Genomic DNA, 14,620 nt, shown 5'->3' with positions numbered 1-14,620 from the left:
TGGCATAGCCCTTTGCAGCCGTGCTGGTTTTGATTTTCTGACATTTGCTAAACCAGTTACCACTTCTCATCTGCTTTCTGTCTTCTACGATTATTGACATCTCTCACGTCTTATCTCACTTCTCATTTGCTTTCTTCTTCTGGATTTGAAATTCCACTGATGCAGTTTTAGTGGGGTTTCAGTCAGGAGTAGTGGTAAACATATGTGCTTAATTGGAATGTGCACAGAGACCATGAATTTACAGCGATATAGATTTGAACGGTTTAGGTGGTTTTCACTAGCAGAATCCAGCCATCCTGGTGGCTTTGGCCAGTTGGATTGAGGCTTTGTCAGGTGGCTTTGGAGAAAGGACAGTCGGGCCAAGGAGTTGAGGATTTTGGACAAAGAGTGGTTGAAACAATGGACCGCACAACCAAGTTGTGTAAGTGAAGGAAAGAAAGATATGAGGAAGCTGATGTAAATTAAAGGCATTTATGGTCTAGAAATCCCATGACGTCAGAAAAACTTGTGAATTTTTTAGCAGACCTGCTTGGTCCTCCCAGCATCTTCTCAACGTGTGGCTAAAGTGCTGTCCTAACTTGATTCAGGTCTCTTTGCTTTATCATTCTATCAGTTAATATCCTCTTGCTTTTTAAAAAGAAAAACTCTGGGGGCCGGCCCCATGGCATAGTGGTTAAGTTCCAGTGCTCTGCATCAGTGGCTGAGGGGTCACAGGTTTGGGTCCTGGGCACAGACCTACACACTGCTCATCAAGTCATGCTGTGGCAGTGTCCCACACATACAAAAAATAGAGGAAGATGGGCACAGATGTTAGCTAGCGAACTAAAGCAAAAAAGAGAAAGCAAAAAAATCTTCCTTCCTCAAGCAAAAAAGAGGAAGATTGGCAGCAGATGTTAGCTCAGAGCCAGTCTTCCTCACCAAAAAAAAAAAAAAGAAAGAAAGAAAAAAGAAAAAGAAAAGCTCTGTGTGGGTAGGCACCCTTCCTTCTCTCAAGTGTCCAGGACAGGACTCTGAATGGGGAATGAGGGCAGTGATGCCTCACCTCCCTGTTTACCCCTGGAGGAAACTGGGAGGGTTCAGAGCCCTTGCCTCCAGATTTTGTTTCTGAGCGGTGACCAAGGTGGAATGGATAGGAAGGTGCCGGCCAGGTGGACAGAGCTGTGGTCTTCCCTGCAGACTCTCTCTTCAGAACTTTGGCAAAAGCCTCAGTTCAGCCAGGGACCTCTTTCTTCACCTGTGGTTCCCTCCTTGCAAACCCCTTGCATCCTGTTTCCCACCCGCACAGTGAAAGGAAAGTCTCCCTGATGTGTGCCGTGTCCAGCAGCCCGAGCGCCTGTGACCACCAGCAGAGGCCTTGGAGATTGTCTCTTTAAACCCCCATTTTACAGAAACCAAGGCCCCGAGGCTTCCTTGCTCCTGCCCAGTGGTCTTTGCACTACAACAAACTCTGCCTGAGAGAGGCACACATGAGGAAGTGGAGCACGATGGTTAGGAGCCCCACACGCCTGGGTTCACAGCCAGCTCGGCCACATGCTGGCTGCCTGATCTGGACAACTTCCATATGTCATGTCTCTGCAATCTCAGTTTCCCCATCTTTAAATGTGGGTGAGAGACGTAAGCTCCACGGTCACAAGGATTAGAATAATACACATTAAGTACAGAGTGTGGCATATGATAAGCACTTCAGCGGTTCCTATTCTTATTTATTTATTTATTTATTTTTTGCTGGGAAAGATTTGCCCTGAGCTAACATCTGTTGCCAGTCTTCTTCTCTTTTTCTTATTTTCCCTCCCCAAAACCCCAGTACGTAGTTGTATATTCTAATTGTAAGTCCTTTGAGTTCTTCCATGTGAGCCGCTGGCACAGCATGGCTACTGACAGACCAGTGGTGTGGTTCTGCTCCTGGGAACTGAACCCAGGCTGCTGAAGCAGAGCACGCCACACTTCAACTGCCAGGCCGTCAGGGCTGGCTTGGTTCCTATTCTTACTAGCTCTCTCCCTCTAGCCTCTCGACCTAAACAGCACTGCTGCCACCATCAGGGGAGCTTGAGTGAGCACTGAGGAAGGATTGACTCTTTGATTCGCAAGGCCTGGGCCAGCTCTCCTATTTTTCCCCAAACCCACTCGACTGAGGAAAAGTTTAAGGGTGGGACCCCAAGGTCCCTTGGACCTGTGTTTTTAACTAGTGGGGGGTCCAGTGGTGTTGACAGTGGATTATATCAGAGCAGCCAAAGGGTGGAAGCTTCCTCCCTCTCCATGTTTTCTTGATCCTCTTGCCCCCTCATTTAGGGGGTTCCCCAGGCCTGTCTGCCCCTCTCTCCCTGGCCGTCTCTCTGAACATCCTCTCCGGGGGGGAATGGAGCCCATCACAGGCTTCAGCTGTGCCCTGACTCTCAAACCTGCTTTCCGTTCTAACATCTCATCAGAGCTCTGGGCCTGACCTCCTCATGCGAGTATCTGTAGCCCCAGGACACCTGCTCGTGGGTGAGTATTTCCAAGAAACAACCATTTTACTTTCCATCCAGCTTTGCCTTTCTGCGTCCCAATTTCTTTTAGGGGCACCCTTATTTTTCCAGTCATCCGGGCTTGAAACCCCGGGGTCATCTTTGGCTCTTCCTTCTCCTCCAGCGTAGATTCCATGTGTTGAATTCAGTGTAATCCAGTGAGTGGGCAAGGCTGCAGGTTCGTCTTTCTGTCCTTTCCTGCTGGCACCACCCTTATTCCAGCGTAGATCACCTCTTGCCTGGTTTATAGCAACGGCCTGTAATTCTTCTGCATCCTGCTGCCGTATACTGGTCTTCTGAGAGCATCAACTTCTTCACACTATTCCTTGCCGCAGAATCTTTCAGTGACCCCATTTCCTGCAGGGTAGAATTTAGATTCCTTGGCCCGGCTGGCACTCAGGGCGCCCAATAATCTCGTGTATCCCTCCCCGCCCTGCCCTTGCTCCCGTACCATCCTTGCAGACCCTCCCTCCAGCCAGCCAGGCGCCTTCACTGACCTTAGAACAAGCCATACTCATTCTTGGTGTAAGCTCATGGCATTCCTCTTCTACCCCCGATGCCTCTCTGCCTGCCTTTCACCAATCCTGTTTCTCCTGCCCACTTTCAAGATCCAGCTCCAGTCCCACTGCACATCTTCCCCAGTCTTCAGCCCCCGTCGATCTCCTCTGTTACTGAATAGCAGTTGGGATCGGTGTCTAGCCGTGCTCTGGGCTGTGACTGTTGCCTGTGCATCTGTGTCTTCCCACTGGGACAGGAGGCCTGGTCAGTCCCCAGCACCCTGTCATGAACACAGTCAGTGCTCACTTCGAACTGCTCCCTGCTCGTTGAGCACTCTCAGCCTACAAGGCACAGGATCACTCCTGTCTAACAAAATGCTTCCTCAATGTGACCTCCTTTCCTTCCTGCTCCAGGAGAGGGCTTTAGAAATCAGGACGGTTCTGAAAAGGCTCTGGGTTGGCAGGCAGAGGTTAGCCTCTGAGGCCTGCCTAAACCGTTTCACCTCCACGTCTCTCAGGCTCCCTCTCCCTCAGTCTCCAGGGTCACCTGAGGCAGTCTCCTGTACCTGCCCCCGCTGTCCTTGCTCCCACTGTGAGCCCTTTGATTCCCAGTAGGTAGCCTCTGTTCCTGCTGCCTCTCCGGTCTGCTCAACCCTGAAGTTCATGTGGTACTTGCTTTTTGCCTTTCATCTCATTTCCTCCCTTCTTCATGTCAGCTAATGATCATTCAGGGGACTTATCTTAACCTGCTGTCCCTATCTCAAATCGTGTGAGTTCTCTTGAGGGCAAGGGTCAAGAGGGTGATATCACGGTCATGTGACTGTGCCTATGCCTCCCTCCCTCTGCTGCCTGGTCCTAACATTCTGAAAAGCTAGTCGTGTACCCTGCCTCCAGCTCACCTGGACAGAGACCTGAGCAGAAACGTAAGCCTGTTGTCTGTGCCTTAGGTGGGCAGTGGCCACTGGAATCCACCTGCACGGCGCTAACTGCCTTTTTCTTTCCCACCTGTTTCTGCCGGCTTTCTCCCTGCACGTGCTCACTCGCCCTTGTCTGTACCGTGCAGGCTGGGACTGAGCTGCAGGACTGGGACCTTTGGCGTATCGTGGGTTTGGGGTTCTTGCTGGTTAGGTCCAGGTGGGGTACACTGGCTGAGTAGGGAATGACTCCAGTTCTGCCCACAGATTCACCCTGATGGCTGACTCTGAACCGCTCCTCTCCCTTGATGGGGACCCCGTGGCTGCAGAAGCCTTGCTCCGGGATGTGTTTGGGATCATTGTGGATGAGGTCATTCGGAAAGGGACCAGTGCCTCCGAGAAGGTGGGTCCTTCCTCCCTCCTCCTCCTGTCCATCAAACCTGGCTCAGAACCTTCCTCTTCCCACGAGGCTTCTCCCCAGAATTCATCACTGTCTCACAGTGTGCCTCAGGGGTATATAGTGGGTCATACTCTGGTTTGTTTATCCTTGTTTGGGTGCTGCTTTGAAAATATGCCTAACCTGTTGTAAGTGCAAGTTGGCAGTGTCTGGTGTCTATGGAGTTGTGGTTCGGGCAGCTGGTCAGTGGGGTATCTCAGGGCCCCCAGAGTCTCCCGCTTCTCCTCCTAGGTCTGCGAGTGGAAGGAGCCGGAGGAGCTGAAGCAGCTGCTGGATTTGGAGCTGCGGAGCCATGGGGAGTCACGGGAGCAGATCCTGGAGCGGTGCCGGGCTGTCATCCGCTACAGCGTGAAGACCTGTGGGTCCTGGTTCTGGTGGGAGGAGTGTCTGGCATTTGTACCAAGCTTCACTCTGAGCTCCCTGCCCTCCTTCTCCAGGTCACCCTCACTTCTTCAACCAGCTCTTCTCAGGGTTGGATCCCCACGCTCTGGCCGGGCGCATTGTCACCGAGAGCCTTAACACCAGCCAGTGAGCCTCCCAAGGCCCCCTCCCTGCGCCCACAAAGGCTTTGGCCTTGCAGGAGACATACCTAGGGTTAGGGGAGGAGAATGGCTTTTGCCCCCTCTCTGTTTTCTGGGAATCCCTGCCTGCAGGCTTTCCCCTTGGACCCTTTGGACTCCCTTTCTCCAAGCCTTCTCAGGTCTCCTAACCCCAGTTTTTTCTCACTTGTCTCCCTGGTTCTTTGTCACCAACTTGTTCCCCTCTGTGGACCCTTCCCTCACTCATTCCGTCCGACTCCTCTGAGTCTGGCCTGGCCGGCCCTCCCCGTTTCCCCCTTTCTCATTGTTCCCTGTCTGGCAGGTACACTTATGAAATCGCCCCCGTGTTTGTGCTCATGGAAGAAGAGGTCCTGAAGAAACTCCGGGCGCTGGTGGGCTGGAGCTCTGGCGATGGGGTCTTCTGCCCTGGTGTGTGAGAAGGAGGGGGGCCTTTCTTTGCCATTTTCAGGGATCCTCTTCCCACACCATTCTCTTGCTCTCAGCTGACAGGAGGGGTGATTTCTCTTTGTTTTCTCTCCAGCTGGGCTCGGGCCAAACTGGAGAGAAGCTGCTCAGCCCCCTGAATCCTTGTGTTTACCCAGCGCCTGCACGCTCTGGGCAGGGGCGCTGCTGTCCTGAGGGCAGCCCAGGATATCCAGAGGGTGGTCAGGGTGACTTCTGGATCCCGGGGCCATTCTGGTCATCAGTGTGCCATTCATAGAGCCCTGAGAATTTGTGGTCAGGGAGCCAATCACTCGTGCTTCTTTGATCAGTTCCTCTGGGTAGAGAGGTCAGGGGAGGCAAGCTCCGGTTTTGACTCGCTGCCCCTCTCTTGCCACCACCCCCTCCCTGTGACAGGTGGCTCCATCTCCAACATGTATGCTGTGAACCTGGCCCGCTATCAGCGCTACCCGGATTGCAAGCAGAGGGGCCTCCGGGCACTGCCGCCCCTGGCCCTCTTCACATCGAAGGAGGTGGGAAGAGGCACAGGGCTCCACTGGGCTACTGATTCTAATCTCCAGCCAGCTGAGTCTGAGACTTAGATCCTCCGGGCCAGCCTTCCCCCCGGGCAGATGTGTTTCTTTCCAGTCAAGGGGGCTGAGTACATGCTCCTGTTCACCTTCCCTTCTATCTGGAGGTTGCGAAGGGGCAACCAATGCGGTGGACACAGTGCACACCCTTTCTACTCAGAGTGTGGTCTGTGGACCAGCAGCATCACCATCACCTGGGAGCTTGTTAGAAATGCAGGCTCTCGAGTCCCACCCCAGACCTACCGAATGTGAATCTGCATTTTACCAGATACTCTGGTGGTTTGCAGGCATGCGAACATTTGAGAAGCCCTGGTCTACAGGGTCTCATCTCTTGAAGCTCACACTTACCAGTATGTCTTCCCCATCCTCCCTGCCCTCTTGCCCCTAGCCTAATTGCCACCTCTGCCTTCCTCCACAGTGTCATTACTCCATCAAGAAGGGAGCTGCTTTTCTGGGACTTGGCACTGACAGTGTCCGAGTGGTCAAGGCAGATGAGAGGTGAAGGTCCTTCTGTCCACATGACTCAGACCCAGCCTGGCTCAGTGTACCTTCCTGCTGCCAGAAGCTCTGGCCTCAGGCACATGCCCCTGGTGGACCTCTCTCCCCTCTCTGTCCCTGCAGAATTGCCACTTCTGTCACCAGTGCCTGCTAGAGTCTCCCACCCCATCCCTGAGATCTGTTTACCCGTCTTGGGGAAAGATCAGCATTGTGGCCTCTGCATTGCTCACCCCACATTACCCTACTCTCGACAATTTGCCTCCTAAGCTAGAGAACCTATTACTTCTCTACCCACTCAGTTTTCTTTTCCAGAGGGAAAATGATCCCTGAGGATCTGGAGAGGCAGATCAATCTGGCCGAGGCGGAGGTGAGTGAGTGAGGGGTGCTGGGGCAGTGGAGCAGGACCCCTCTGTCCCTTTCTTGGAGGATTCTTCGGGCTCTCCCTGCTCAGGGCACCCTCATCCCTCTCCTTGGTCTCCATGCCTGTCTTCCCTGTGGGCTGAAGGGATGGGTGGGGAGCCTGAGGGGCGAGGACGCTCTGCGGTGCTCTCAGGGACTCTGCTGACACCACAGGCGGGAGCGGAGCCCGAGAGGCAGGAGCAGGACTGAGTCAGTGAGTGGAGCCCCAGGCAGCACCACGGGAAGGATGTGGGATCTTTTGGAGCTTCTTTTACTTAGCATAGTAAGTGCAGTGTAGCGTGGAAGGCTTCTGGGAGCCGGGAGGGTCCGTGCAGGGAGATGCTCAAGAAGATGCGCGGCTCCGGGGTGAGGAGCGCAGGCTTGGAGTGGCGGGAATGTGGGGGCACCCGCGCCCTCCTCCACGCTGGGGGATACGAGAACTGCTGCAGCCATCCTGGAGGGCATTTTGGTGCCATCTATACAATTGTTAAACGTATCCATCCACTGATGCAGAGTCCAGCTGCAAGGATTTATTCTGTAACTCGTCATCACAAGTGCTTGGAATTCTGTGCCCCGGAACAAAGCGTCAAATTAAAAAAACTGTAAATGCCCGTCACATAAGTTACGGTGTAGCTGTGTGTCTCAGTTTCTTCCTTTGTAAAATGAACTGAATATAGAACTCACCACATAGGGTTGTCGTAAGGATTGAATGAATCTGGGTATGGAAAGCACAGAGAAGAGGGAAGCGCTGTATAAATATGGGCTGCCATGATTATTGTTGGTGGTATCGTTTTCATTGGAATACTGTGTAGCCAATTAAAAGAATAAGGTGGGAATATACACAGTAACATGAAACTACCTCTACTATATATTGAAGTATATGTCGCAGAATAGAGTGGACACTTTGAGACTATTGTTATTTAAAACAATGTATATTTGTTGATATCTGAATGTTACCTCTGAGCAGCAATTAGAATAGTGGAGTACCACTTTTATTGTATAAGCTTTTTTTGGTAATAGCTTTATTGAGGTATAATTCACATGCCATAAAGTTCACTCATTTGTAGTATATAATTCAGTGGTTTTTAACCTATTCACAGAGTTGTGCAACCATCACTACAGTCAACGTTAGAACACTTTTATCAGCCCAAAAGGAAACCCCCAACCTTGAGCCATCAATCCCCACTTCTTCCATCCCTCCCATTAAGCGACTGCTAATCTACTTTGTATCTCTCTGGATTTGCCTATTTTGGATTTTTCGTATAAATGGAATCATACTATAGATGGTCTTTCGTGATGAACTTTTGCTTAGCATAATGTCTTGAAAGTTCATCCATGTTGTAACATATACCAGTACTTCATTCTTCCTTATTTTATTTTTTTTGTGTGAGGAAGATTTGCCCTGGGTTAACATCTCTTACCAGTCTTCCTCTCTTTGCTTGAGGAAGATTGTCTTTGAGCTAACATCTGTGCCAATCTTCCTCTATTTTATGTGGAATGCTGCCACAGTGTGGCTTGATGAGTGGTGCTAGGTCTGCACACGGGACCTGAACCTGTGAACCCCAGGCTGCCAAAGCGGAGCATGCGAGCTTAACTACTATGCCACTGGGCCGGCCCCTCCTCCTTATCGCCAAATAACATTTCATTGTATAGATATACCACATTTTACTTATCTCTTCCTCAGTTGATGGACATTTGGGATGTTTCTACTTTTTGGCTTTTATGAATAATGCTACTCTGAACGTTTATGTACAAGTTTTTTGTTTTTTTTTTTAAGATTTTATTTTTCATTTTTCTCCCCAAAGCCTCCTGGTACATAGTTGTATATTTTTTCAGTTGTGGGTCCCTTCAGCTGTGCCATGTGGGACAGCGCCCCAGCATGGCCTGATGAGCAGTGCCATGTCCACGCCCAGGATCCGAAGCGGCAAAGCCCTGGGCCACTGAAGCAGAGCACGCGAACCCAACCACTCGGCCACAGGGCAGGCCCCCTATGTAGAAGTTTGTGTGTGAACATGTTTTCATTTCTCTTGGTTATATACCCGGGAGTGGAATTGCTGAGTCATATGATAACTCTATATTGAACCTTTGAGTAACTGCCAGACTTGTGTTCTAAAGTGGCTGCATCAGTTTACAATGCCACCAGCAGTGTATGAGGGTTCCAGTTTCTCTACATCCTCACCAACACTTATTTCTCTTTTTGATTGAGCCGTCTTAGTGGGTGTGAAGTGGTACCTTGTGGTTTTGATTTGCATTTCCCTCTGACTAATGATGGTGAGCATCCTGTCATGTGTTTCTTGGCCATTTGTATGTCTTTGGAGAAATGGGCAGATCCTTTGCCCAGTTTTTAATTGGGTTGTCTTTTCTAATTGACTTGTAAGAGTTCTTCCTCTATTCTAGATACAGGTCCCTTATCAGATATATGATTTGCGAATATCTTCTTCCATTCTATAAGTTGCCTTTTCACCTCTTTGATGGTGTCCTGTAAAGCACAAAAGTTTTAAATTTTGATGAGGTCCAGTTTATCTTTTTTTTTTTTTTTTGGTTGCTTGTACTTTTGGTGTCATATTTAAGAAGGCTTTGCCTAACCCAAGCCCACAAAGATTTACTCCTATATTTTCATGTAAGAGTTTTGTAGTTTTAACTTTTACATTTAGTTCTATGATCTGTTATAAGTTAATATTTGTGTATGATATGAGAAAGGGGTTCAACTTCATTCTTTTGCATGTGGATATCCAGTTGTCCCAGCACTGTTTGTGAAAAGACTGTTTTCCCCCCCAGTGAATTGTCCTGGCATCCTTGTTGAAAATCACTTCACTGTAATTGTGAAGGTTTCTTTCTGGATTCTTCATCTGTTCCATTGATCTGCATGTCTGTACCGTCGACCACATTGTCTTTATTAATGTAGCTTTGTAGTAAGTTTTGAAATCAGGAAGTGTGAGTCCTCCAACTTTGTTCTTCTTTTTCCAGATGGTTTTGGCTGTTCTGGGTCCCTTAAATTTCCATATGAATTTTAGGGCCAGCTTGACAATTTCTCCAAAGAAGTCACCTGGGACTTTGGTAGGAATTGTATTCAGTCTGAGATTCATGAACATGGAATGTCTTTCCATTTATTTAGGTCTTCTTTGATTTCTTTCAACAATGCTTTGTTGTTTTCAGAGTATAATTTTGCACTTCTTTTGTTAAATTTATTTCTAAGTATTTTATTCTTTTTGATGTTCTTGGAGATGAGATTTTCCTAATTCCATTTTTGGATTGTTCATTGCTAATATATAGAAATACAATTGATTTTTGAGTGTTGATCTTATACCCTGGAAACTTGCTGAACTCATTTATTAATTCTGATAGTTTTTTAGTGGATTCCTTAGGGTTTTCTAGATACAATATCATGGTATCTGTAAATAGAAATAGTTTTGCTTTTTTCCTTTCCAATCCGGATGCCTCTTATTTATTTTCTTACTTAATTGCCCTGCTAGAACCTCAGTACAATGTTGAATAGAGGCGGGGAGAGTGGACATCTTGTTTTGTTCCTGGTCTCGGGAAGGCTTTTAGTCTTTCAGCATTGAGTACGATGTTAGCTGTGGATTTTTCGTAGATGCCCTTTATTGGGTTGAAGAAGTTCCTTTTGCTTCCTAGTTTGTTGAGTGTTTTTTTGTCACGAAGGAGTGTTGGATTTTGTGAAATGTTTCTTCTCTGTCTATTGAGATGATCCATAGACCACACTGAGATGTGTTTTTTTTCCTTTGTTTTGTTGATGGGGTATATTACATTAATTATTTCTGGATGTAAAACCAAGCTGGATTCCTAGGACAAGTCCCACTTTGTCCTGAGCTATAATTCTTTTTCTACGTTGCTGATTTGGGTTTGTGCTAGTGTTTGTAGATTTTTATATTTATCAGTGATATTGTCTGTAGTTTTCTTTTCTTGTGCTGTTTTGTCTGGTTTTGGTATCAGGGAAATACTCGCCTCAGAGGGTGATTTCAGAAGAATTCCCTCCTCTTCTGTTTTTTGAAAGTTTGTGAAGAACTGGCATCAGTTCTTTTTTAAATGTTTTGTAGAATTCATCAGTGAAGCCATCTGAGCCTGGGCTTTTCTTTGTGGTAGTTTTTTGAATACTAATTCAATTTCTTCATAAACTTTTGTACTATTAGAATTTCTAAAATAGCATTTTGATTTTCCAGTAAGACATGAACGTTTTTTGAGAGTATGACCTTTGGAAATAGACATCAGACAGACCTGGATTTGAATTCCATCTCTGGAGCTTCAGCTTGGGGGCAGGTTTCTTAACACCTCTGACTCTCTGTCCTCACCTGCGAATTAAAGGGGACAGTAACACTGAAGAGTTTAGAGCTGGGCCCTGGCACCACGCTCTCAGTAGCTTTTGAGATGACGTCACAGCCTCTTTCTCCCTCTGCATTTTTGCCATAGGGTGCTGTGCCATTCCTGGTCACTGCCACCTCTGGCACGACCGTGCTGGGGGCCTTTGATCCCCTGGAGGCGATTGCTGATGTGTGCCAGCGTCATGGGCTGTGGCTGCATGTGGACGTGAGTGGGACTTGGGGCTGAGGGTGGGGTGGGCTGAGCTGAGGTCAAGGCCCACGTTGTTCCTTCTGCTCCACAGGCCGCCTGGGGTGGGAGTGTCCTGCTCTCACAGACACACAGACATCTCCTGGCTGGGATCCAGAGGTACATACTGCCCCCCACTCCCTGAATCCCACCCTTCAAATCCCCGATCCAGAGATTAGTCGTGGACTAGGGAGCTTCGGATGGGAGTGGGGCAAGGAGGTTGGTGGGAAGGGCATTGGAGAGTTGGTTAATCGGGGCTGGGAGGGCAGACGTCAGGTGGGGCAATTCCTGCTGACTGCTGGGCTGGGGTGAGACTTAGCCCCTTTACTGGAGATCTGGAAAAGGAGGGGGGCTCTGGCTGGGCAGCGGACCAAGAGGAGGAGCCGCTGCCCCAGCGTCACTCTGCTCCCCCAGGGCGGACTCCGTGGCCTGGAATCCCCACAAGCTCCTCACAGCAGGCCTGCAGTGCTCAGCTCTCCTGCTCCGGGATACCTCGGTGGGTCTGCCCCCGCCGCTGGCCTGCCTCCAGGGGGACCTCTGTCTTCTTTTCTAACCCACTTTAGAGGGGGTCCTGGCCTTACTGTTTTCTCCTTACCATCCCACCTGAAGCTGAATGTCTGCGACCACCCTAATCCCCTGCAGTGGGCTCCCTCATCCCCCTCCCCAACCCCGTGGCCTGTCTTCATGCAAAGGAAAAACTTCCAGCTTGAAGTTGTAATCAGGTGGAGTTTGGAAGAACTCTGGATATTGGGAGAAAACCCAGAGAAGGGGGTCTGAGTCCGCCAACAGCCCTCCCATCATGCCGCCTGGCTCCAGGGGAAGATGTGGGCGGAATGCACTAAGAAATCCCCCGGTGCAGCCCTGGGGAATCCTCCATGGGGGGCGTGGGGTCTGACAGTCTCCCCACCCCACCCCCAGAACCTGCTCAAGCGCTGCCACGGGTCCCAGGCCAGCTACCTCTTCCAGCAGGACAAGTTCTACGACGTGGCTCTGGACACAGGAGACAAGGTGGTGCAGTGCGGCCGCCGCGTGGACTGTCTGAAGCTGTGGCTCATGTGGAAGGCCCAGGGCGGGCAAGGGCTGGAGCAGCGAGTGGACCAGGCCTTCGCCCTTGCCCGGTAGGAGTGGAGCAGTCCCAGTTCCCCTCCCCAGCGTCCATCCCCTGCACCCCTTTGCTGCTCTCGGTGTCTCTCAGCTCATTCTCTGAGTCTCTTCTGTTTCTGTGTCTGTGCCTCTCCTCCTCCATCTGTGTTTCTCACTCTATTCGCAGGTACCTGGTGGAGGAATTGAAGAAGCGGGAAGGATTTGAGTTGGTTATGGAGGTAACACCAAGCCCATGAAGGAGGGCTCCGTGATGCCTGGCTACCGGCCCCAACCCTGTGCTCTTTGGCATCCCCCCGGCCCCCCAGCCTATCCCACACGTAGAGTCCTGATGGGGGAAGAGGAGAGTGGGAGGGGAACGGTCCCCTTCCTCGGCTCACATCTTCCCCTCTCTCCTTCCTCCCAGCCTGAGTTTGTCAACGTGTGTTTCTGGTTCGTCCCGCCCAGCCTGCGGGGGAAACAGGGGAGTCCAGATTATGCGGAAAGGCTTGCCAAGGTAGGCTCTCTCGTCCCACTTATCGGGAACTGATGCAGCTGGTGCGCTTCCGCCCCCTGCTGGCTCTGAGTGGCATGGCAGGTCCCTTTGCTAGTCCTGCTTCTGAGATGGGGATGTGAACTGGACGACACCAGTTTGTCCTCATTTCTGTGGGGGTGGGGGTGGGAATAAGGCATATTTCTGGAAAGTAATAAGAAGACAGAAAGGGGCATGACAGGAGAACTCACCAGTGTGTGATACATAAACCCTGTGCCGGGCCTTCTGCTGGGAGCTCACGCCCAGGATAGAGATGTGAGACGGAAAGATCATGGAAGAGCTTTATTCAGTGATGCTGGGGACGGCACAACCCAGTAAGGCCAGTCCACACGTGCCTCCTGGAGGCGGAGATCTGTCGTGTCCTAGTCCCTAAGGATAGATTGGTACTAGCTGCTGCAGATGATCTAAAAGGACAAGAACATTCTTGCCCTTAGGGAGTTATATTTTGGAAAACAAGAGTTACCTATTCGAAACCAATGTGTTCAAGGCAATCTTGTAAATTACACGTTAGATCACAGGGTACAGATCAAAAATATTGCAGGAATTCAGAGAGAGGAGAAGAAGGTGCTAAGGATGCCCAGGGCTTAAAGTTAGACTAAAGCAGTGTTGGGATTCAGGGACAAGTCAGGATTTGGCAGGAAATGGCCCCTGTGACAACTTGGAGACAGGTGAGATGGAGAACAATGCAGACGGTGGAGAAGGCTAAGCAGGTTGAATGTGGTAGAAAAGGTAAACTGGGGCCACAGTCACCATCTGAGCAATGAGAGCTGCATCCGAAGGCAGCTGCATGGGAGGGAAATGCTTCTCGGGGAGCCAGGCTGGCCAGGAAGGCAGCCCACCCCCTCACCTCACCCCAGGCTGCAGCTGGATGCGCTCCCCACCCCTTCCACAGGTGGCCCCGGTACTTAAAGAGCGCATGGTGAAGGAGGGCTCCATGATGGTTGGCTACCAGCCCCACGGGACCCGGGGCAACTTTTTCCGCATGGTTGTGGCCAACCCGGCTCTGACCCAGGCTGATATGGACTTCTTCCTCAATGAGCTGGAACGGCTAGGCCAGGACCTCTGAGCCCCCTCCTTGCCAGTGGGCTTGGCATCCCGGCCCCACCCGCCCTATGTGTTCCCCGCTGTCTTCTCAAGAACAGCCTTCCTAGGAAACACAGCGGTCTTAACAATGTTTATATGCTTTGACCCACTAACTCTCCTATTCGATATTTGATATCAGGAAGATGTTTAAATGAATAGTATATCCATATGGTGGGATGTTATTCTGCCATTGAAATTATGTTTACAAAGAAGATTTTTATTGCTATGAAAAAAATAATTTTAATATAATGTTATGTTGAAAAAGCTGGATACGAGACTTTATTTATAGTAATATCTGGGCTATATTTAAAAATTTACATAGGAAAAGACTGATGAAATGAAATATGCCAAAATGTTAATATTAATAGTTTTCCCTGGGATAGGATTATAGGCAATTTAAAAGTGAACTTCTTTATACCTTTTGTGCTCCCCCCTTCTAGTATATAATGAATATGTGTAAGTTTTGTTATAGGAAACTAATAAAGTTAAAATTTCAACTGTA

At 49.7% G+C, this 14,620-nt stretch overlaps 1 protein-coding gene across 36 annotated transcripts in view; it reads left to right on the top strand.

Annotated features, from left to right (window-relative positions):
- CSAD (cysteine sulfinic acid decarboxylase) overlaps window positions 1-14,620 on the top strand; it is a 25,850-nt gene extending 11,230 nt beyond the window's left edge. For 13 of the 36 annotated variants that reach the window (XM_070621434.1, XM_070621456.1, XM_070621457.1 and 10 more), the window contains 14 exons: window positions 4,183-4,318; window positions 4,604-4,730; window positions 4,810-4,900; window positions 5,234-5,340; window positions 5,770-5,885; window positions 6,361-6,440; window positions 6,753-6,807; window positions 11,265-11,381; window positions 11,458-11,522; window positions 11,817-11,898; window positions 12,321-12,520; window positions 12,673-12,724; window positions 12,910-12,999; window positions 13,928-14,620. In XM_070621434.1, the coding sequence (XP_070477535.1) occupies window positions 4,193-4,318; window positions 4,604-4,730; window positions 4,810-4,900; window positions 5,234-5,340; window positions 5,770-5,885; window positions 6,361-6,440; window positions 6,753-6,807; window positions 11,265-11,381; window positions 11,458-11,522; window positions 11,817-11,898; window positions 12,321-12,520; window positions 12,673-12,724; window positions 12,910-12,999; window positions 13,928-14,101 (1,482 nt within the window). In that variant the 5' untranslated portion in view covers window positions 4,183-4,192 and the 3' untranslated portion in view covers window positions 14,102-14,620. Of the gene's footprint in view, window positions 1-2,426; window positions 2,485-3,784; window positions 3,925-4,182; window positions 4,319-4,603; window positions 4,731-4,809; window positions 4,901-5,233; window positions 5,341-5,769; window positions 5,886-6,360; window positions 6,441-6,752; window positions 6,808-7,013; window positions 7,123-11,264; window positions 11,382-11,457; window positions 11,523-11,816; window positions 11,899-12,320; window positions 12,521-12,672; window positions 12,725-12,909; window positions 13,000-13,927 lie in introns of those variants that run through there. The other 23 variants (XM_070621441.1, XM_070621436.1, XM_070621438.1 and 20 more) reach the window with 5 other exon arrangements.

Source organism: Equus przewalskii, chromosome 5, assembly GCF_037783145.1.
Source record: "Equus przewalskii isolate Varuska chromosome 5, EquPr2, whole genome shotgun sequence".
NCBI lineage: Eukaryota > Metazoa > Chordata > Mammalia > Perissodactyla > Equidae > Equus > Equus przewalskii.
This window is presented reverse-complemented; position numbering and strand designations above follow the sequence as displayed.